Below are 22,567 nucleotides of genomic sequence, written 5' to 3'. Positions count from 1 at the left end.
GACAAGAGAGAACCAGTTCACACGACAACACATAACCGGTGTTTTCAGAAATCTCCACTTTGGCCGGAGTTTTTAGAAATAATCGCTTTCTGTGATAAAAACAGGGTTTTCGTGTAAACGAGAGGCCAAACCGCAGGGAAATATTTGTGTTTTCCCTTCGTGTAAATGGGGCTTTAGGTGTTGTGTCCTACTCTAGACCTGTGTCAATTAAACAGTTCAAAGTATGCTTACGCTAAATATGATTGTGTCACAGATTTAGTCCGGTGAATTCAGGACTGGTTTGTCACAATAAACTTAAGGGACGCTTACTTATTTATCCATCCTCATCACAGGAGGTTCCTGATGTTTGCTTTCGGGGGCGAAGCATACCAATATCAGGTTCTCCCATTCGGCCTAGGTTTATCACCCCGCACCTTTACAATATGCGTGGATGCAGATCTGGCTCCTCTGAGACTCCAGGGCATTTGCGTATTATACTATATCAATGATTGGTTAATCCTAGCATCGAGATATCGTTCTGTCTCATTTAAAGATGTTGGGGGTTGCCACTCAACGCCAAGAAGAGTGTGCTCTGAGGACCACTTTTCTAGGTGTAGCGATTCTCACAGCTGTAATGGGGTGTATCTAGGCCAGTCACTCACTGTGAAACAGTTTCAGACTGGTGAGTCTCATGGTAGCTGCGTCCAACGTAATTACTTTTGGCCTTCTGTACATGAGACCCCTGCAGTGGTGGCTCAGAACCAAGGGTTTTTCTCAGAGGAGAAATACACTTTGATTAAGGTCAAGCGGCTATGCCTTCGTGCTTCGGTCATGTGGAAGAACCTTGGTTCTTCGCCTAGGCCCAGTGTTGGGGGCTTCTTGACGACGCATATTGCTATTGACGGATACTTACTTTTAAATTTGAATTTGCCGTCCACCACCGAACTCTTGGCTGCCTTTTTTTTAAATAAAAATGCTGTCAACACCAGCGCAATGAATTATGGGGTAGAATAGAACGCATAGGCTCTATTTATGTATACTCTCTTTCACGGGGGAATAAAGGGTGCATTTGACGTCTTTTTTGAATCAGGGTAGCCTTCGTCGCGCCGTGATGACGCAACCAGCCTTCGAATACGGCCTTCTGAGGATGCATAACTGAAATGGGACAGGCTTCATCGTGCTGCGGTGACGCAATCGGCCTTCAAATGCGACCTTCGGGGGGTGCAGCCTTTGAATTGGGACACAGCTAATGTCTTCACCGGAAGAAAGGTGTGGGGGTTTTTTTGTACGCACTACCTCCTGACGGATTAGAGGATTTGCACTTCAGTAACCTTGTGTGGGTTACATTTGCTTGCTGATCACTACAGTAGCGACATCAAGTTAAAACAATGTAGTCAATGTTATTTATCCAAATATTCATAATTAATCCTAGCAAGTTATGATTCATTATTAATATTTCCCTTTTGAACTAATTTGCTAGAGTGGTGTCCTAATTATTAAAAAGAAACAGCAAATATTTGGAAATTGCCACCACATAAAAAGTTATTTGATTGAAATTTTTTTTATTAAAGCATGATATCATGAATGCTTCAAAGCAAGCATTGTTGGGGAAATATTCATGAAAATATAAGTAAAGAAAATGCCACAATGTTGCTTTATTCTCTTATTTATTTACGTAGGACGAAGAAATACAAATCAAGGATCAGCAATAAATGACACTTAAAAATGTATTATTTAACATTCTAGATTTAATACTTTATCCATGTGATATTAATGGATTCTGTCTGTCTCAGTGCTGAAACTCTTTATACATTCATGTGTCAATGATACAGTACTTCATGATTTCCATCTTAAATCATACGCTGAAGGTTCAGAATTATTGGAATCACATTCTGCAAAGCTCCTGTTCTCTTAAGGGAAACAGTAGGAAACCACTGAAAGTGCAGTGCTTATTCTGGTCATCATATATCCTCCTGCCAGACCAAAGTCTCACATAGACAACATCTCCAACTTCCAGGATCAACACAACTCCATTCGAGGAGTTTAACTGATCCTGAGCCTGATAACCATGTGCTACAACCACACGCTCTCCATTCTTAACAATTGATGCAGTTCCTTGACCACCATAACCATATATAGAGATTCTAAACATGTACGCTCCTTTCAGCGGGGCTGTGAAAACTCCTAAATCAAATAACAAGAGATACAGAATCAGCTTCCTGATTATCAGCCACACTGCTTATTATCAAGCACACTGTGCAATAGTTTTGAAAGATGGCAGATCATTTAATTCTGTTATACACATTACACAACTGCAGAGAGGTCTGAATGGAAGAGAAGGGTTTTCATTATTATAAACTGAGTTTTATGACTCATTTCATTGATCATTACCTGTGATTGGGTTGTAGGCGTTCCCTATGTTTGTGAAGACGTTCCTGTAGGTTAGTGTGATTTCAGAGGTAAAAGGACCAACATGTCCACCGTCAGATTGCATCAGTGAAGCAGAAAAGGCTATTTCTCTGTCTGTTATTGAAAAACATAAGCAATATTGTGATGCAGTATATTACTCTCTATTACACAGAGAATGTATACACTGAATGTAATATCATTCAAGCAGTTTCACCTCTATTTTCCTTTCTCAATTCCACTTGACCCAGAGTAAGATTTGATATTTCTGTGAAAGAATAAAGATTCTGTTAAGTGACATTCATGCTGATTATTGCAACCAAAATGTACACAGTATAATCTCAACTTTACACAAACATTTAAGGCCATTGCACACCGAGTCCGAAATTCGCATCCGAAATTTTCGCACGTTAAAAAAAAAATTCGACCTCACGTTATGTCAGTCACGCTTGCACACCGCCTCCGAAACTTTCGTCCGTCATAAAATTAATCGGATCGGGTTTGATTTTCTGCGTTTTTCGCATCCAGAGCCAGCATTTTGAGAGGTCTTTTGACAATTCAGGGCCGGGGGGAGCTCGTCCTCAAATCATTGCACATATGCGCCGTGCTTTCAGTTTCGGTTTTCAATTCGATCAAGTGTTTATGTTCTCTTCTCTATATTGGATTATGAAATTAATAAACCTCCCCTTTCAATCAGATTGAAATTTAAGATCGAATAAGGTGTGATTGAGCAGCCTATTCGATAACTAATGTATTATTTGGGCACACAATAACAGCCTATACAGCTGTTCTGTCTGACCAGCGCTTCCAACGGGCCGCGCGCGGGTGTGTGTTTGTCCGTGTGTGTGTCCATACCTGGTCCATACCAGACACACTGCCAGTCTCCGATCAGAATCGATTGGTTCACGGAAATTGGTGGTCTTGTTTTTAATATGGCTCCAGAATCGCTAGCAAAGCATCGAACTGTCCCACTGACATTCTGGGGTAAATTTTGAATCGCTCAGGATAAATTCGCAACTCCTTGATAATGAACTCTCCTTCCTCTCGGCGCAATTTCAGGATTGGATGGACGTAATATTTTCTCTTTCTTCCCTTTTCAATAAGAGAGAGGGCAAAAATCATCCTCACTGCTTGACGAATCCATTTGGTATTTTTGCGTTTTTTTCCGCAAAGGTTTAAGAAATACGCAACGGACTCGGTGTGCAAGGTTTCTATGCGTGACGAATTTTTAAGCTGACGAACACGAAAATACGCATACGAATATTTTGTGCTCAGTGTGCAATGGCCTTTACACTATGCAATGTATTTCATTGGTGTTTTACTTTGAGGATCATTGATAAAAGAGTGAATGTTTTGGTGAGGTACCATCATTTTTCTTGTTCATCTCTTCCAGAATAACATCATTTTTCTTATTCATCTCCTCCAGGATAAACCTCTGTTGTTCCCTCAGTTGCGTCTCTAAAGCTCTGTTGGTGGTTTTCTGCTCTGTAACTGTGGCGGTCAGTTCTCTGATGTTTGATTTCTGCTCTGTAACTGTGGTGGTCAGTTCTCTGATGATGGTTTTCTGCTCTGTAACTGTGGCGGTCAGTTCTCTGATGTTGGTTTTCTGGTCTGTAACTGTGGTGGTCAGTTCTCTGATGTTTGTTTTCTGCTCTGTAACTGTGGCGGTCAGTTCTCTGATGATGGTTTTCTGCTCTGTAACTGTGGCGGTCAGTTCTCTCAGCGCTGCATGGATGTCAGTGAAGAACAGTTGGTAGTTTTGTCGGCTGTCAGTTGAAGCTTCATCTCTCGAAGTGTCTGTTTGAGGTGGATTCTGTCCTCCGTCCTCAGATCTGAGCTGTTGACTGATCCCATTCTCATTGAGTCCTCCATCTACCTGATGCTGTACGACACACACAAAGGTTTCCAACAGCAGCAGTAAACACACTAAACCCTTCATTCTTCACTGATGTTTGTTTCCAGCTCTTGCTCTTCATCCTCACAGCCTCTCATGTTCCTTTTATAGTGTCCTGATTTACTGCCTTTTGTACTTGGTTTATATTGCTCCAGATAAAGAAGTAGTTCAAGTTAATTGTTAATCACAATCAAAGGGATGTTCCGGGTTCAGTAGATGTTCATCTCTATTCACTACATTTGCAGCACTATGTTGATCACAACAGAAAATAACTCTGATTCATTATATTCCTTTAAAAATATATACAGTATATAATCAGAAACCTCTTCTGACAAAAAACTGTCATACAAAGTATAAATTTAATGTTGTGCTTTATGTTAAGGATTAGGCAGAATAATTTTCACATCATTTCTAAGCCAGAGCTCGAAGCGACAACATCAATTAGTCAAAAGTCTTGTGGACACGTATGTGTTTTGTGGTCTTATTTCAGCAACTTTCATTTTAATTTTTTTAATAACCACGCATCAACATGACATCATGACTTCTGCGTAAGCATACACGCCCCTTTTGAGTCTCTACGCATTTTGAGCTATCCACGTGTATGCGTGTATGTCTACGACATTAACGTCCGAGTGATTCCGCGTGTCTGTACACGCCGTCAAATGTCCGTGCGAAACGAACCAAAATGTAGATCTACATCTGGGGAGTGATCTCTTTTTTTCCTAGTGTAGTGGACTTAGTGGGGCTCTGTGGCTCTATAATTAAATTGATGCGCTGGGGGTAGTGAGGGCCAATTACCAGGAGGAGGTACAATATAAAAAGGAATCGTTCACCCTTGTGTGGGTGTGCCGTCTGAGTCGCGTCATTGCTCGGGGACCGCCCCTTCCAGCTTTCGGTGTTGTTTCCGCTTTGAGGTATGTGCTACCTGTCTCGTTTAGTGAACACAGGTGCAGGATTTGGGATAACCGATTGTGTCGTTTATAGCTTCAGGATAATTCGCGGCTGTTGGCGGCCCCAGCTTTCCGGTTGCATGCCTCTCTTGCTGTCTCTTTTGCAGTCCCGTCTCTCCTGATACTTGAGGTAATGTATGTGTGTGTTGGCTAATTAGTCGGCACCTTGATTGCGATGTGTTTTAATAATAACTGTGCGGGGTTTAGTGGTGGGAATAGCTCGTCGTGTGGGCTGTGGGCGGCGGCCACGCTCCCTGTGCATGTCCCTCTTGCATTCCCGTGCTTTGTGGATGATGGTGTCCGGCGTGGTGTAGGTGGGCGTCGGCTTATGAACGAAAGGTATGCGACACGTCCATTTTTGTGTAGCGCCAATTCTGTATTGTATCGCAAATATGTTGTTTGTATTTTAGGATTAATAAGACCTGGTGGGAAACGCTGGTTGACACTGCTGCTTACCTCCAGATTTTAATAACAACTCCTTCAACACGTGTATGCCGAGTTTAAGTGTTTTGTGTGTCACCTGCTTCCAGCACGAGTCACCGTACGGCTGGAGGTTTCATTAGTTTTTTTTCAAATCGTTGTTGTTTACTGCCTTCATTTTCTTTTGAGTATTTTCTAATTTTTATGTTATTGTGCTTGTTGGTGTTTTGCAATATCTGTTGAGGTCTGTTGTCCTTCTAATGTGCTGGTAGCAAGCCAGTGAGTTAATAGGAACACCGCGGAGACGTCAAACCTTGATTTTTATTTTTTTGTGTTATTTATATGTAATTGTGTATGTATACTTGGTGTAAGTGTTTTGTGAGTATTGGGACCTGTGGTAATTCTCATTCTCATTGCAGGAGCCGAGGCTTTAGGGCAGTCCTCTAGCAGACCCTTACGTGTGGTGGTGGGCTCGTCACAGAGTGCTGTGCTGGACTGGATTGCGATGTGTGTGTGTTGCTGTTTGTACACAGGGTGTTGAGAGTTATATAAAAGCCTGGTGCGCCCTGAGAGGTGTCTGCCATTAAGCCTCGGTTCCCTTTTAGCTATTGTGTTTCTTTTGTGGGGAATGCTGATGACCTATTTCTTTCTTGATGTTTTTAATGGTGTGAATATTTAAATAAAACTTTTGCATATTTAGTATCCACGTCTCTGACCCTCCTTTAAACAATCACGTTCCTGCGTGTCTCTGGGTGTGAGACAGTAAACCCATAGTGTTAATATTTCCCTGGTAAACAGGGTGGCGTAGTCATGTTTAAGCCGGTGGTGGCATTTCTATAGTTGCTCTACCTCCGAAGAGAGAGGTCCCGCTATACTAGGATGGTAAGGGAACACTCATAAATGCCATTAACCCCAGTGACAGTTAGGTTTAGGGACGGGGTTGAGGCAAGTCATATATTTATATATAACTTTATGTCAATGGCGTTCATAAACACGCTGAAAAGTAATTTAGCGTCTTGATAGCACGCCAAAAACGGAAATACGAATTGGCGTGTCATACACACGCTACTTCATGAGATCGGTCTGCACGCATAAACAAAACATTATTCTCTTAAAAATACAAACATGTACATACATGTTGCTCACATATTATGGTAGCCCCATTTGTGCTATATAGAGTGAATTTACACCTTTGCCATTAAGATGTTTATTAATAACTGAAAAAAGCACGGATGTCAGTGCATGTCAAAACATCCCAAGGACCCCAAATACACCTTGGTCCCCAGGGGGTTAATATTAATTTTGGTGATCTCCGACTGGCGGAGTCGAACATCATTAGTGCCGACATGAATAATGATCTTAGAGAATTCACGATTTGCATTAGCCAGCACTTTTAAATTTGCTGTGATGTCAGGCGCTCTGACTCCCGGCAAACATGTGACTATGGCTACGTCCACATTAATCCGGATACATTTGAAAACTGTGTTTTCGTTTATAAACGCTCGCCGTCCACACTAGCGTTTTCAGGCGTTTTCCGACGTTTCAGTGTGGATGAGAAACTTCTAAATTCACTTTACTGCGCATGCGTGAAACTTCACAAAATCTCACTGAGATGATACAGATGAGAAAATAAATAATAATGTTATCGCACAATAACAGGATAATTTTATTTAGCAAAATATCTCACCATCACGGATGCGTCCAGGTCGCATTCAGTCACCATATGTTTGGTCTAAAACGCAACTGCTCTCCAGTTTTGCCGCAGGACAGCAAATGTGAGTAGACTACATAATCTGTCATCTTTGCAGTGCTGTGCTATGAAGAATAGCACATATTAAGTAACATAGAAAGTAACATATTTTAGCAATAGAGTAAAAATGAATAACACAACAGGCACAATACCGATAAACATGAATATCTATTGGTACTACATGGATCACATGACTAAACTTACGTCATCGTTTTGAAATACCTCCGGTTTCACTGTCCACACTACAACGCGAAAACGGCGTTTTCAAATTTATCCACTTTGGAGAGCGTTTTCCAAACGATACGTTTTTGTTGACTTAAAACGGCGTCTCAGTGTGGACGGAAGGCCAAAACGGAGAGAAAAATATACGTTTTCAAACGAAAACGTATTAGTGTGGACATGGCCTATGGTTACTGGTGTCTCTATTTTCACGTTCCATGTGATCGAATCCCCAATAACCAGGGCACAATCAACAGGATTCTCAATGGCTGTTTAACTGAATGAGGCAAATCGATTTGTTATAGTAATTGGAATGGAAGAGTGTTTTTTTGATCCGCAACTAGAGCGATCCAAAATGCAGCAGCTCGAGTTCTTACCAGAATCAGAAGTATAACCATATTAGCCCTGTTCTTTCAACATTGCATTGACTGTTAAACTATTAAAAACTATTAAACATCATATACATTTTTAAATATTGCTGATTTTTTACAAAGCACTAAATGGTTTAGCTCCGCAGTACTTGAGCGAGCTTTTAACGCATTAGTCATTCACGTCTACTGCGATCTCAATAATACCTAGAATATCAAAAACTGATGGTGGTAGATCCTTTTCTTATTTAGCACTAAAACTTTGGAACAGCCTTCCTAACATTGTCCGGGAAGCAGACACACTCTGTCAGTTCAAAGCTTGATTAAAGACACATCTCTTTGACCTAGCTTACACATAACACATCACAGACTTCTATAATTTAATGTTAGACTGCATAGATTAGGTCAGCCAGAACCGGGAACACTTCCTATAACTCCTGATGTACTTGTTACATCGTAAGGAGAATGGCATCTACGCTAATATTAGTCTCTGTGTTTATCCCAAGGTTTACTGCAGTCTGCCGGATCCAGATCTGATGAAGGACCTGCACCTTTACTCATCCACAACACATCCCTGAAGTGCCAGCCTCATCAGCCCTGTGAAGGCCTCATCGACACGATAGCTGTCGGCACTGATCCTTAACAAACTTGTCTCCATACCGGTGTGACTGACTTTCAACCAGATGGAACTGGATAAATACTGTGAATGTTCTGATCCAATCTGAGGGGTATTGCATAAAAGTAGAATTAAGAAAGCCAGGATAACTGAACAGTCGTGGTTTGACCTAGTCTCAGTGCATCCTGGCTTAATCCGTTGCACGTTTGCTGAGCCAGGATGAGAACACGCGGCTATGTCAAACCAGGTGTATATAGTTTGGATAAATGCGCGTTCACGGCATTCTTAAAAAGAGCGCGAAATCGATCACAGAATCACCGATCCAAAAGTGGATAAAACGCGTGCGGCATACTTTTCACCTAATGAGCAACAGCTTCTTATGGAAACGTATGAAGAAGTGAAACATATAATATGTAAAAAAGCCAATAGAGATGCTGTAATAAAACAAAGAGAGAATGCCTGGCGAACAATAGCAGACCGATTGAATGCTAAGTCCATAAATAATCTCTTAATCCCTTATCTTGCTTTTGTGCAATACCCCCCTGACCTCTAACCTGTAATGCTGCCTGAATCATAATCATACACTGTTTGCTTGTTGGCCAGAGGAGAAATGGTCCCCAGCTGAGCCTGGGTTCTCCCAAGGTTTTTTTTTCCTCCATTCTGTCAATGATGGAGTTTTGGTTTCTTGCCACTATCCCCTTGGCTTTTGGCTTGCTTAATTGGGGACATTTAATATTCAACAATATTATCGATTTGCCTTACTTAAGGTGGATGATGACACTATTCTCTTCTAGAAACAAACTTTGTTGTATTGTGTTATCACTGTGGAGCTGTTTTGATACAATTTGAATAGATTTTTTTCAATATAATATATTTTGCAATATAAATAAAGGCGACTTGACTTAATTAAAAAGAGGAAACATTGGATAAAATGTACACAGACAAAATTAGTAAATGATATTTACACATTTAAGTGGCTGTACTATTAAAAGTGTGTATTTTCACGTTTAATGCTTGGCCCATTTATTTCCATTCAAAGTGCCTGACAATGTTTTTTAAACTAAAGAACAAGACAGTTATTACTGTTTTGATTGATATCATGCCACACATTTTGCTGATAGAGTTCAACGTGTTATTGATTTCAAAAGTTATTTTTTCCTCCACATGGAATAACATCCTGTTATCAACAGATGTAACACTGAATAAATGCACAAAACTCATCAACTTAAATTTAATGACATGTAGAAATATGTTAAATGTAATTATTAGCGTGATTTACAACTTTTAATGTAAAAGAATGCCCTAGATTTTGGGAAACGATTCATGCTCTAACGATAACATTTATATTGAGTTATATTACAGTACCATAAAGTGAGCTGTGTTTTTATCTTTGTTAATTATTACTTAGTCACCTTGTAAGTGAAGAAGTTCATAAAGTGATTACTGCTATGATCTTTGGAAACTTCAGAAGTAGAAGCTTGTTTTCTTGTTAATTTAGCCATTGTATCAAATAATTACCTAGGGTTTTGTTTGTTTCCTTCAAATAGGGTTGAAAAATAAGCAGATCTAGCAGCTTTTAAGGCCTAGCTTTTAAGGCAGGGGTCTCAAACTCAAATTAACTGGGGGCCGCTGGAGATAGAGTCTGGGTCAGGCCGGGCCACATCAAGTATTCCAAAAAAAAAAAATTGTATTTAAGTATTCCAAAAATGGAGCACAACTGATCCAATCTTCTCAATCTTTATTATTAACGTTTCTTGAACTGTTCTTCTGAATTTGAACATTCCTTTCTGTACATGATTGGTTCTTCATGAGCTGTCCTTCTGACAGTTGAAGTTCATTTTAAAACTTTCTTTGTCTTTTTCTTATACACAACATTTTTGTGATGATAGTCACATTTTCTTTTTATTTTCTATATACAACACTATTATATTGAATGTTTTTTTTTTCTGAAAGGCACATCTCATTTTATTATACTTAGAAAAACAATTACTGATTTTGAAATACAAATAATTCTTTCTACACGTGTATAGTGTCTCAGGTAAATTACTGACTTTGCACATATCAAAGCAAACCTTCTTATCAACCTGTTGGACCAAGTTCATTACATGAACTAGTTCAAAGTTCAGTTCACAAATTTTAAAATGAACTAGTTCATAGTTCTTTTTTTTCCATATGTTGCTGAGAGCTTCTTTTTTATTATTAGGCTAGTATGATTGCCACAGCCCATACATCCACAGATAACAATCATTTTATCGACGGGCAAAAGATGCACAGACTTTCCCATCCTCACCGACCTCATAAAACCCTTTTAAATGATCTTACGACGCCTCCTCGCTCCTCGGTTCACAGCCACTAGAATGAACGAGTTCACTGTAACGTTCATCAGGCAGTAATACAGTAGGCTACGTTCAGTTCACGTTCGCCCAAAATATTAACAAGTTCATGAACTATCGTTCATTGAACGCGTTCAGACACAACACATATTACAAACTCAAAATGATTATTCTCACATTGTTTTAGAGCAGGGATATCCAACACGTCGCTCGCGAGCCTGATTCGGTAGTAGAAGCTCGCCTTGGGGCTGTTCACTTATCGTGCTCACATATTTTGCACGCTCAAGTTTGTTTCAAATATATGCGCGCATAAAGCGCGCTCATACTTGAAGCGACGCGCTCATTTTTTCCGGGCGCAGTATATGTTTGTACTTCGTGGTTGTCTATGACAACTATTGCAACAAACCCACCGTAAGCTGTCACGAGGCTATCTGGTAGCCCATAAGGGGAGGAAAAAAAAAACGCGGCAAACGCAACGGCGGGCCGCACTCACATTAAACTTTAATGTCAAGTGGGGGGCCACAAAATATTGCGGCCCGCGGGCCGCGAGTTTGAGACCTCTGTTTTAAGGCCTCTCTGTATCCAATCGGGCTCTCTCTCCACGAAATACAAAATACCTCTAGTTTTATTTTCTTTCAGTTGCGCTCCATTTTTCTGGCTGCTCTCATAAGGGCCTGGGTGTGCTCATTGTACCATATGGCGGTGGACTATTTTCTATCTTCTTTAAAGGGGAACTTGGTAACTTATTTAACATAATAAAGCCGTCTAGAAATCATTTGGATGGTTAAACAACCTGTTCTGGTGATATTGGTGACTTTACCAGCTCCCCCCAGCGTTCCCAGGCGAAAAAACAACCTTGCAACATGAGGACTACCGTCCCGGCAAAATAAAAATCGGAAGTCTCGTGAGAAGCAAAACGAGAACGAGAACGAGCGCGAAACACGAGCAGCTTTACGGCAATTCAACACACACACGCCCACCTCAATACTAGCTAGAAGTAACCTGAGTAAGTTCACAATACAAGCGTCGATGGATAATGTTCCAGCGAAAAGACTGAAGAGACGGTTATCGGCGGAGGAGGTGAAAGAGAGGAAAAAACTTTTTGACCGTGCTAGGGACCGTACAAGAGTCAACATTGGTCGTGCATTCACCGAGTGGCGAGAACTAAAAGATAATGAAGAATGCAGAACAGATGCGGACCTTGCGTTTCTGCTAATGCAATTGTAAGTAAGTGTTTGTTTTATTTATTACTTATTCTTGTTTGTGTTTATAAATGTGTTCAAACCATGACTGTCTGTGTAAGCTGATTGCCTTACGTTAGCGAGACAACGTGTTTGTTTTGAGCACGGTACATTGCTATCTTTTGTATTGGGTTGCTCATATCTATGTGGCAAACTTGACAAACAACTATTGTCATATATGATTTATCCGTCGGGCCATGTAGTGGTACATAATAACCAAGGCTAATAACACTGATCACATTTGTGTCTCTGCATTCGTGTTTTAGCATCGGTCAAAAATATGCGTTTACTATATCTAGACTGTTTGATTTCGTAATGGATTAGCAATAGTCATAAATGTTCTTTTAGTTTTATATTGTTTAGAAAATTTATACAATGTGTAAAGGTGACACCTGTCCTCTTGATTTTGTTGTAGCTACAAGTGCTGGCAAGCGACAACGTCCACGCCACGCAAGGGCCAGTGCAGACCACCACAACCAGTGGTGTCGAGTATCGGCACGGAGTCGGATCATGACCTGTAATTTTTTTTCTCTCCCAAAAGCAGTAATATTTCAGACAGTGTTGGTTGGTATTGCAGAAAGTGATTGATTGTTTTGTTCGTTTTTTTCAATCAGAGAAATGAATCCCAATGCAATTGGTGTTGAAACGTTGGTTAGAGAGGGAGAAATTGAGGTTTTAGAATCCAGGTGAGTTTGCCTTGCAACACATATTGTGATATTACACAAATATGACAACTCATATTTGATTTGGGTTAATGTGTTTCATTTCTGTTTACTGTTTATTTATTTGTTCATTTGTTTATTGTTACGCTTGCAGCATGCATTCCCTGGATATTAGCAAACAGGATAACCAAGATTCACCAGATGAAGAGGAGGAGAATGATTTCAGGAATACCTAGTAAGTAATGGATATTATGTGTATCATTTAGATTAATAAATGTATACATCATTAATAAGGTCAATATACATGTCTAATTCTTAGTATTGTCATGGATCCTTTTTGGGATAACCCAAAAAATGTGTGCTTTGAAGATGGGTACAGCTCCGATGAGGATTTTGTCCCATCTCTTCATTTGCGGTAAAATAATTTGTTTATTTGTTTGAAGTAGGTGGTGGGCTGTTCATACCACTGATTAATTGATTATGTAATGGTTATTAATAATTTGATGTGGTGATCAATGCATACATATTTTGACTCTTTACACAGCACTATTGGTGCCAAAACAGACAAGCTTCCGGAAATCAGTGTGGACGAAGCTGTGTTAGATTTTTTTGTATCTGATTGTCCAGTTGATGAATCGGAATCAGATTCTGTTCCAGAACAACATAGAATAACTACAGAGGAAGACCTAGTTGGTAAATGTGCAAACATTACATACAACGATAATCTCCTTCAACTCGCTCGGCACCTGAAACTACCAATCAAGAACTGCAAACACATGGACAGACTGTCTGGTTGTCCATGTCCTGGTGTTCCACCGTTTCAGGTCACCCTGAAACCTCGTGGGACTGGAGCAGTTTTGGAATGGGTAAGTTGGTTCTGGCGAATGAGATGTGACTGTAATTCAGATCCCGTTATTCACATTTTATTCAGACCCATAGAAACAACGGTCTCTTGTTGATTGTTGATGTATTTTTTCACATGTACATTAGTTCTGCCCCTTCGGACACAGCCAGTGGAAGTGGAACTCGCAGCCAACTTTAAAGTTTGGCATGCAGGGTGGGGACTTCATGCTCTCTGCAAATATACTACTGTCTGGCAACAACTACAGAAAAGTAGCTCTTCTTTTCAAATTCATGGCCATGGGGATGGTTACAGAATCGACATACTACCGTATCCAAGATGCATACTGCATAGAGCCTGTCCAAGACTTCTGGGAAAACATCAATGCCAAAGTCATGGAGCGTATGCGTCAAAAGGACCATATTGTTGTTCTAGGTGAGGGATACTTTTGTTTCTTTGCCGACATCAATTACGTAGAAATCAATGTTTATCAAAGACGTAGTCAATGTGAGACTTGTGATTCTAATGCCTTTTAATCAATTGTCTGTTGGATGTAGGAGACGGCCGAATGGACTCTCCTGGTAAGTTATGAGTACATACATTTATTTTGTGTGATTAATGTTCATTTACTGACAGGTGTGTTATGCTTCAGGACACTGTGCTCAGTATTGCACATATACAACAATAGAGCAGGAGTCTAGAGATATCATCCACATCGTTTCTGTTGACAAAAGGGAGACCAGCCGCAACTCCGTGATCATGGAGAAGGAGTGTTTCGTTCGCACCATGGATGCTCTGCTCCCAAATGTCAAAATAAAAGAAGTGGTTACTGATGCCCACCCTCAGATCATGGCATTACTGAGTAAGCAGAACTTTTGTACTGTATTATAAGTCTTTACTTTCATATTGGATTTTTGACAATTTTTTTTTTTTTTTGCAGATCCTGAACGTGGATGATACAAGGAATGGGGATTACAGCATTCACTTGACATTTGGCATGCTGCTAAAAGTCTTAGCAAAAGGCTTCGAAAGGTATGTTTCCATCCACACTATCATACTTCAAAGGGTACTCAACAATGGCATATGATACAACTTTTTACCCATAACATAGTGGCTATAGAAGAGTTAGTTTATAGCTGTATACTGACACTGCTATTGATGTGCATGGATGTTCAGGCTGGAGCAGTGAAAGGGCAAAATCATATTCACATCTGGACACGGGACATTGTCAACCATTTTTGGTACTGCAGCAAACAGGCCTCCACAGAGGAGGAATTTAAGGAATGTTTAAAAGTAAAGTGTTTTATTTGTTTAAAAAATAAAATGTGGCAGATTGGTTTTTATATAGATTAATTCTTCTTGCAGTTGATGTGGGTTGGTGTAATGCATCATGTGTGCAATGAACATTTATGGGCAACCGGTTGCTGTCAACATGAGCCGCTGGAGGAAGGCAGCCAAGACAAGCCTTGGATGGAGCAAGGTGACCAAATAAGAAAAAGAACTGAAAAAATAAAAATCCTACATGACTGCACTCAGTTTACTCATATGATGCGTTTACAGGTTCAGCAGCTCACCGGGCCCTGGCTGCAATTGTGTTCGATAAGAGATGGCTTAACCAGGCGAAGAAGTTCATAAACTTCAGGTAATCATCTGCTCTCACCTTATCACTTAGAATATTTTTAATTTCGCACTCAATCAATAGTGATTTGTTTACTTATCAGATTTGATATTTGCCATACTGGGATGAGGTCCTTATTTCTGTTTTGACGTAAGAAAGGGGTTGCATTAGATAGACACGTGGTGAGAGCTGAGATAATCTAAATTCAATTATTCTTCCCCCAACACACTTTTCAGGACGACGTCGGATTTGGAGAGTTTTCAAAATCACATTCTGCTCTACGCATCTAAACGCATGTCATACACCCCATTCATCTACAAGACCCGGACACTGCTGGCTGCAATAGATTATAATCTGCACAATCAACGCATGCCAGCACGTAACAAGGATGGACACAAAATGCAAGTATTTGCATTTTGAATAAAGTTTTTTTTTTTTTTTTTTAAGTTAAATTTTTTCACCTTTCTATGTTACATAACTTTTGTGACTGATCAAATTACACACTGCCCTTGCTCTCCAGGTACAAAAGAGCGTACAATAAAAAATCAAAAAACTGGTCTGTGTATACAGTCAAGGAGAAAAAGGATTACAAGTACATCCCTGACCTCCAGAAGGCCATTCTTGGTAGGAGGCTAAAGAGTAGGACCGGCCTTCCACGCAAAACCACCATAAGGGCAGATGATCCCAGGAGACTTGGTTTGCTTTCCTCTGCAGAGCCACCACCACCCACGTCAGAGCTTGTTCAAAAACATGTGTCACGAGGGGACACTGCGCCCACAAAACCACAGGAGGATTGACACTATTCCCTCTTAGAAACTGTAAATTGTTGTTTCCCACAAATTGTAAAAAAAATGATGGATACTTGTTTAAATAATATATATTTTATTTCAAATAAATACATTCAATGAAAAAACTGTCTCTATTCAAATGTCCAAATATTATTATAAGTTTTAAATAAGTATTTATAATAAATAAGGAAAAATTATGAAACATTCAGACATGACGTGTCACCCTAAATCCCGTGTACTGACCCCTTGGGTCAGGAAAGCAGTCTCTAATTTTCCACACGCAACAGCTTGGGATGACCACCCTGTTCCCTATTCCAAGGCGGCCATGCTGCCACAGCACAAACTGGCGGTAGGCTGAATGTCGATACTGTCGCTGCTCCTCCCCTGGCTTTCTCAATGTCTGTTGTCATATCACGACAATGGCCACACACGCACCAGTGAAGTCCTTCTGGGTCAGCGTACGGTGGTTGTGGTACCTCCATTAGAGATAAGATGTCAAACATCAACCCAGGTAGTCTTGTGAGTACTTTCTCTAGGAGAGCATGCTTCTGGCCAGGGTTCAGCAAATTAATTTTCTCCTACAACACATTATTATTATTATTAGTTAGATGCATATATTTTCTTCAAAAAATTAACACTAAGATTAATGTTGCCTGATCACAAACAAACCTTGGACTCATGTGTACGTTTCTCTTGCAGTTCCCTCAGCCTCCTCTGGACATCAGGTTCTAGGTCCTTGGGTCTTGTGCCCCCCCTCCTCGGTGCCCTTTGCCTTGGAGTTTTAGCTTTAGCACTTCTGGTTCCTATAGCCTGAGGGGTGAATTCGGACGAGGCCGAGTTCGAAGTTGACTCCTGTAATATTATCATAAACGGAAAAATAGTGTAGTCAACCGTAAAACTCAAAATTATTAAGCTAACATCTGATGTTGTAGTCAAGGAAAATTGTGCGTAAATTATTTATACTTAGGTCGATTAAATCCTTTTAACTGGTAAAACACAGTTATTGTAAACTATAAATTATGTATTGTACTTTTACAAAAGAATGCAACTTGAGGATTCTCTGCACGATTAACGTTATAAACTAAAATTTGAAATCTCAGTTCCAATGAAGGTAAATCAGGCTATAGTTATGATAATAATAAGCTTTGACGTTCGCTAGCTTTATCCACACAAACCGTGTTACGTTTTATAGTTGATAACAGAATAAAAAATGTACATGTCAATGTTCTATGATAATGTGTTTGATGTATTACCCACCTCGGTAGACATACTGTAGCTCCACAACGCTCCGCAGTTGGCCGGCTCCGTTTATAACAAATGCACGTGAGGTAGAACGGGGGAGAAGGGTGCCGCTAGTGAACTTTTTACGACAGTGTTGGGAAATATACGGACCACAGCTGTAGGGGGAGCTCGCGGGTAAAAGATGCGACAAAAAAAGTCAAAATCAGCAAAGAAGTCTTTCAGTTGCCGAGTTCTGCTTTAAGCGCAATGGAGCAACTACATCTAAAGTGCTGGAAAAGAGAGAGCTAAAGGTTTCTGTTGCAATATCGAGTTCTTCTATGCTATCCAGGATGCTGAGATGATGAAACTGATCAGGAATATTACTAATAAAGCAATCTTTAGTGGCAGAAGTGATAGTTTTACATATTTGTAACAGAGTCAGCTTTGCAACCTTTGCAAAATGGAGTTTATGTCACAGGCCGGGGTGGCAACCAGACCTTAAGCGCCACCCCTTTCAAGTGCACCACCCTGAAGAGCCTGACCTGTTGCTTTATTATGTTGCTTTATTAGATTAAAATAGTTTCTCAGAACAGGGCATTAAGTAATCGTTCTATTCCTTATCCTCCAGGTCCCCAGGATATAGTGGCTGTGGAAGGAAGGGCTCTCACTGGCGTCGACAATTGCTACACATCTCTCAGTGAATCTACCCGACAGGTCGTGACCAGCATTCGGATAAGGAACGGGGCGGCGAATCTTCGGGGCAAATAGTGACACTCAGGTAGGGAACTTCCCAGCGAATCTGCAAGACAGGTGGTACACAGCACTCGAGTTAGGACTTCACAACGAATCTTCAAGATGGACAGTGCACAGCACTCAGGTAAGAAACTTCCCAGCAATTCTGCAAGACAGACGGTGAACAGCACTTAGGTGAGGAACTTCACAACGAATTCCCAAGGCAGGTTACAATGGCAGGGAAGTAAGAGGCGCTCCTGGTCAAAGGCAGTGGTAAAGAGTTCCACAGCAAATCCTCAGGACAGATGGTGAACAGCACTCAAGTCAGAACTTCACAACGGTGAACAGCAATCAGGTGAGGAACTCCACAAGGGATCTTTAGGCCAGACGGTGAACAGCACTCAGGCAAGGAACTTCCCAGCAATACCTGCAGGACAGACGGTGAACAGCACTCAGGGAGAAAGTCCACAACGGTGAACATACTGTCAGCCGAGGGACTCCACAGCGGATCTTCAGGATAGACAGTGCACAGCACTCAGGTAGAAACTTCTCTTCAGGTCAGGCAGTGATCGACATGCAGGTAAGAAGTCCTCTTCAGAACAGCAAAGCATATCACACATATAGAAACTCTTTTTCGGGTCAGGCAGTGATCAACATGCAGGCAAGAAACTCCTCTTCAGGTCAGGGAGTGATCGACATCAAGAAGCCCTCTTCAAATCACACTACCGCGTGGGGGAGATTACCGGTTCTTTCAATTAAGGCCTTTTCTCCAGTATTCATTCAGTTTCCTCCATTCCCATAGAACTATGACATTCAGGCAGTGTGGGAGAGAAATACCAGCAGAAGCCTCGAGAAATCACAACAACACTGGGTTTAACTTTCAGGCTAAGACACACAGGTATTGTTGGAAGGCTTTAGAGATCGCCATGAACGTGATTGTGGTACTTAACTGTCCCAGGAGTGGTCGATGCACAAATTAATTTTCCAGTTCCATGAATGTCCTCCTTCATAGAATCCCCCAAGACTGCAGTATCTGTCCTGTCCCCTGTCCTGTCCTGTCTCGGACACTTTTTCTTCTCCGTATTTTTTCTGCCTCTTTCTTCACACCTAGATGCCTTTTTATAGTCCTTATTGAGCCGCGTGTTCCAATCACTGATTGTCTCATTGCAGATGTTGCTAGTTTTCTCCTCCATTATCCCGCAATCGTAGCCTGGTAATACCAGACTCTGCTACTTCACTTTGCTCCGTAGACAGAGTCTGGAATGGCATAATTGTCAAGTGTTTTCTCTCTCGCTAGGGCGCGCTTCTCTGAAGTTTAAAATCATTGGTTACCTGTAAGCCAATCAGATAAATTTTTTATGACGGATGTTATGCGCCGACACAGCAGCATCGAACCACAGACATCATGCATCGAACTCAAATCTATGATCGAACTTCCACTGTAAAGCTTCTGGCGTTTGCCGCTGGCTCTGGCGTTTGCCGCTGGCTTTGGCTTTTTGGTATGATTATTAATTGTTTCTGAATGTGACCTGCTTACATTTTTAGCTAATTCAAAAATTTCCTGTAACTACTATAATTGTAAATTAGTTTACTTTTTCAACACAAATTTTCATAATAAATTCAATTATTTACCATAATAATTTCCGCTAAATTACAGGAAATTGTCTGTTAATTTTTTTTTTTTAAATAAAGGAATTTATGAATGGAAAGACACATATTATACTGTATTTAACAAAAGTAGTCATATTACAATATAAATTGATCTTTTTTCTTCCTTTTTTTCAACAGTATGGAAATAATACTGTGTATAATTTGTTTCAAATATGTCCTAAAGTGTTCCTTTAACAGTCCTGTCTATCTTGTATATTTTCAATATGCTTTTGTTTGCTGTGCATAAGGACATGGCTCTCACTTTTTTCTGTTTGACATGTGCTTCTCTTGTTTTGTCTTCTTGTTTCCAAATAGTATGTTCTCTTGTTAAGTCCTTGAGTTTTTGTTTGTCTGTGTTGTCACATTTGTGTCATGTTTTATATTGTTTTTGTTATGTTCTTTTTTTCCTAATGTTTTGCCATCTTGTTATACATTTTGCCAATTTATGCTATATGGTAGACTTTGCAGTTATATTGTTCTTCCTTGTTTGTTGTTACTGGTAGTATGTTTGATAGTTTTAGCAGTTTTAGTTTAGACATATTGCCTTCTGTTTCTGAGTGCCCTTGCTATTGTTTATCTTATTATCTAGGATTTTCAGTTTACTTATTTTCTTTATTTTCTTTCATGTTTGATGAAAGCTCAAGTGTTAATTGGAAAGTGGTACAAATTTCTAAATGTATTATTGAAATGTGTGGTGAAATGATCATGAATGTACAGTTTGCAGTTGGTGGCTATGGCTATGTCAGTCTGTGAGGCCAGAAGCAGTGAACATGGTAGTAGTAAAACTGTGCAGTCAAATGTCCATGATGGGGAGGACAGTTCACCTTGTACTTCTGCTGTAATTCGGCGAGTGATTAAAAAGTGGAATTCGTACTTCTTCGTACGACCTCCCTCTTACGAATTCGTACGATTTGTCGAAACCCAAGTCATGGTTAGGTTTAGGGGCGGGGTAAGGGGTAGGTCATTCGTACCAATTCATACGAATTGGCCAATTCGTAAAATATGTACGATATAGCAAAATCTTACTAATTCATACGAGTGAGGTCGTATGAATTGTTACGAATTTGTACAAATTCCCGTGAGATCGGGTTGGTGCATTCACACCGGGAGCCAGAGCAGCGCGTGAGCGTCGAGCAGGAACATCACATGAGCAGCAGTGAAGCGCAGCTTTCAGCAACGAGACTGTTTTGATTATCTGTTCAAAAAATGTTCTATGCAAAATGTTATATTAAAGAGAAGATAGAAAATAAATATTTGTAAAGTGGTTTGAAAAAATGCAATCGGAATCGGCTTAAATCGATTTCGGCAGGAAAAATCGGAAACCGGGGTCAGTCTAGAAAACTGTAATCGGTGCATCTCTACTGTAAAGTCTCAGGTGAATTATTTGGGTATTACAATTTATAGAGATGTCAATGCTAGAAGGAAATTAAACTTAGATCCAGTGATTATTAAAGCTTGGAAAAAGTTAAATTCCTGGCTTCAAAAAAACCTGTGTTTTACGAGGAAGTGCTCTCCTCAACAAAGCGAAGGGTGTTTCTAAATTGACCCATCCAGCTCTTTCTTTGCATGTGGACAAGTCAATTTGTGTAGAGGTTGATAGAATGCTTTTTGATTTTTTTATGGAAATATCAGGGTGGATTTTCTGCAAGGGTTCAGGCTGCAATACTGCCGAATGACTAAAGAAACATTGTCAGCAAGATGGTAGAAAATTGTACATTTCTTGTCTATTCCACCCACTGCCACTTATACCAACGACAGAAGTGCAGTTACAATAGCTTGATATGTGAGAGAGCTTTGCTATAGAGAGTGACAGTATTGTATTGCAATAGGTAGCACTTCAAAGTCAATACCAAACCAAAACTATTTAGCACATTAGTTGTAATTGAAAAGGTTTAATGACAAAATATGGTTATGGTTTCACTTAAAATAGTTACAAAATACATGTATGAAATGATGTTTAACTTATACCAATAGTCTTACACCTATATCTAACTTACCCTATATTTACAAAATTCTTGAAAAAGTAGTTGCCACTCAAATACATTCACACCTTTCTCACAACAATCTCTATGAACAGTTCCAGCCTGTTTTCCACCCACTCCACAGCACAGAAACAGCAATAATAAAAATCATTAATGACCTTCTCATGGCAGCTGACTCTTTACTACTCATTATCCTCAATCTCCTTGACCTGAGTGCGGCCTTTGACACCATCTGTCATATCACCCTCTTCAAAAGATTGACATCCCCATTGGTATTACTCACACTCCACTAAACTGGCTCACATCCTACCTCACTGGCCGCACTCAGTTCATTCAGAATTCAGTCATTCAAATCCTCTTCCTCTTCCGTCACTACAGGGATTCCCAAACTGTGGTACGCGAGCTGCCACCAGGGGGTGCGCGAGAGGAAAAATGTAATGGCGGTCTGTTTTTTTAAGTGGTATTTTTCCATTAAAAAAACAAAACAAAAAAAAACATGAACTGTAAACATTTCCTTTGTAATCGCTTATATTTTAAATAAAAAACTATAATTTATCAGTTTTTGACAGAACGTAGAAGATAGCTTCTGTCTTCTACACACTGCTCTGCACTGCAGCCGCTATTTACATTATCAACTTCTAAATTCAAACTTCTTTCGCGTGTTGGCTGGCACTGAGCCAGTGCTGTCTTATATCACAACTATTGAGTGTTTTCAACCACATAATGTTTATTGTAAATTTCAGACATTTAAATACACATAAGTAATAGCTATAAATGATTTAGATTTTCCTGATATCAATGGAAGTGTCAATAATAATATTTTTCATTATAATAAGATGACACGTTTTATCATTTCAGAAACACATTGTGTAGGTAGCTTCACATTTTACCCTATTC

The 22,567-nt window shown here is 40.0% G+C and overlaps 1 protein-coding gene, 1 long non-coding RNA gene and 1 pseudogene across 4 annotated transcripts; 1 reads left to right on the top strand and 2 right to left on the bottom strand.

Annotated features, from left to right (window-relative positions):
• Positions 1-1,632: 1,632 nt before the first annotated feature.
• LOC148969292 (uncharacterized) lies at positions 1,633-4,405 on the bottom strand. Of its 3 annotated transcripts, XM_089126944.1 has the most exons (5): positions 3,915-4,405; positions 3,751-3,851; positions 2,603-2,653; positions 2,371-2,502; positions 1,633-2,163 (listed from the first exon to the last, which is right to left on the bottom strand). In XM_089126944.1, exons 1-5 carry the CDS (start codon positions 4,322-4,324, stop codon positions 1,865-1,867), a joined length of 993 nt encoding a protein of 330 aa, XP_088983070.1. In that variant the 5' UTR covers positions 4,325-4,405; the 3' UTR covers positions 1,633-1,864. The 3 variants fall into 3 exon arrangements, with proteins under 3 accessions (XP_088983070.1, XP_088983069.1, XP_088983068.1); XM_089126943.1 differs by having other exon boundaries at positions 1,633-2,160; positions 2,368-2,502; positions 3,751-4,405; XM_089126942.1 differs by having other exon boundaries at positions 3,751-4,405.
• Positions 4,406-11,964: 7,559 nt separating this feature from the next.
• On the top strand, positions 11,965-16,423 carry LOC148969291 (uncharacterized; annotated as a pseudogene).
• A 66-nt stretch (positions 16,424-16,489) lies between these two features.
• On the bottom strand, positions 16,490-17,563 carry LOC148969290 (uncharacterized). Its single transcript, XR_016149944.1, has 3 exons — positions 17,343-17,563; positions 16,755-16,937; positions 16,490-16,663 (listed from the first exon to the last, which is right to left on the bottom strand). It is a non-coding gene; the product is annotated as an uncharacterized LOC148969290 (long non-coding RNA).
• Between the last annotated feature and the right edge of the window lie 5,004 nt (positions 17,564-22,567).

Source organism: Pimephales promelas, chromosome 24, assembly GCF_988280905.1.
Source record: "Pimephales promelas chromosome 24, fPimPro1.hap1.1, whole genome shotgun sequence".
Lineage (NCBI taxonomy): Eukaryota > Metazoa > Chordata > Actinopteri > Cypriniformes > Leuciscidae > Pimephales > Pimephales promelas.
This window is presented reverse-complemented; position numbering and strand designations above follow the sequence as displayed.

Bases quoted from the DNA above. Each gene is read 5' to 3' on its own strand.
- LOC148969292 (XM_089126943.1), bottom strand. From the start codon at position 4,324: ATGAAGGGTTTAGTGTGTTTACTGCTGCTGTTGGAAACCTTTGTGTGT. The intron at 2,503-2,602 runs GTGAAACTGCTT...TTTCAATAACAG, and splicing joins ATTGAGAAAGGAAAATAGAG to ACAGAGAAATAGCCTTTTCT. The intron at 2,161-2,367 runs ATGATCAATGAA...TTGATTTAGGAG, and splicing joins CTACAACCCAATCACAGGTA to TTTTCACAGCCCCGCTGAAA.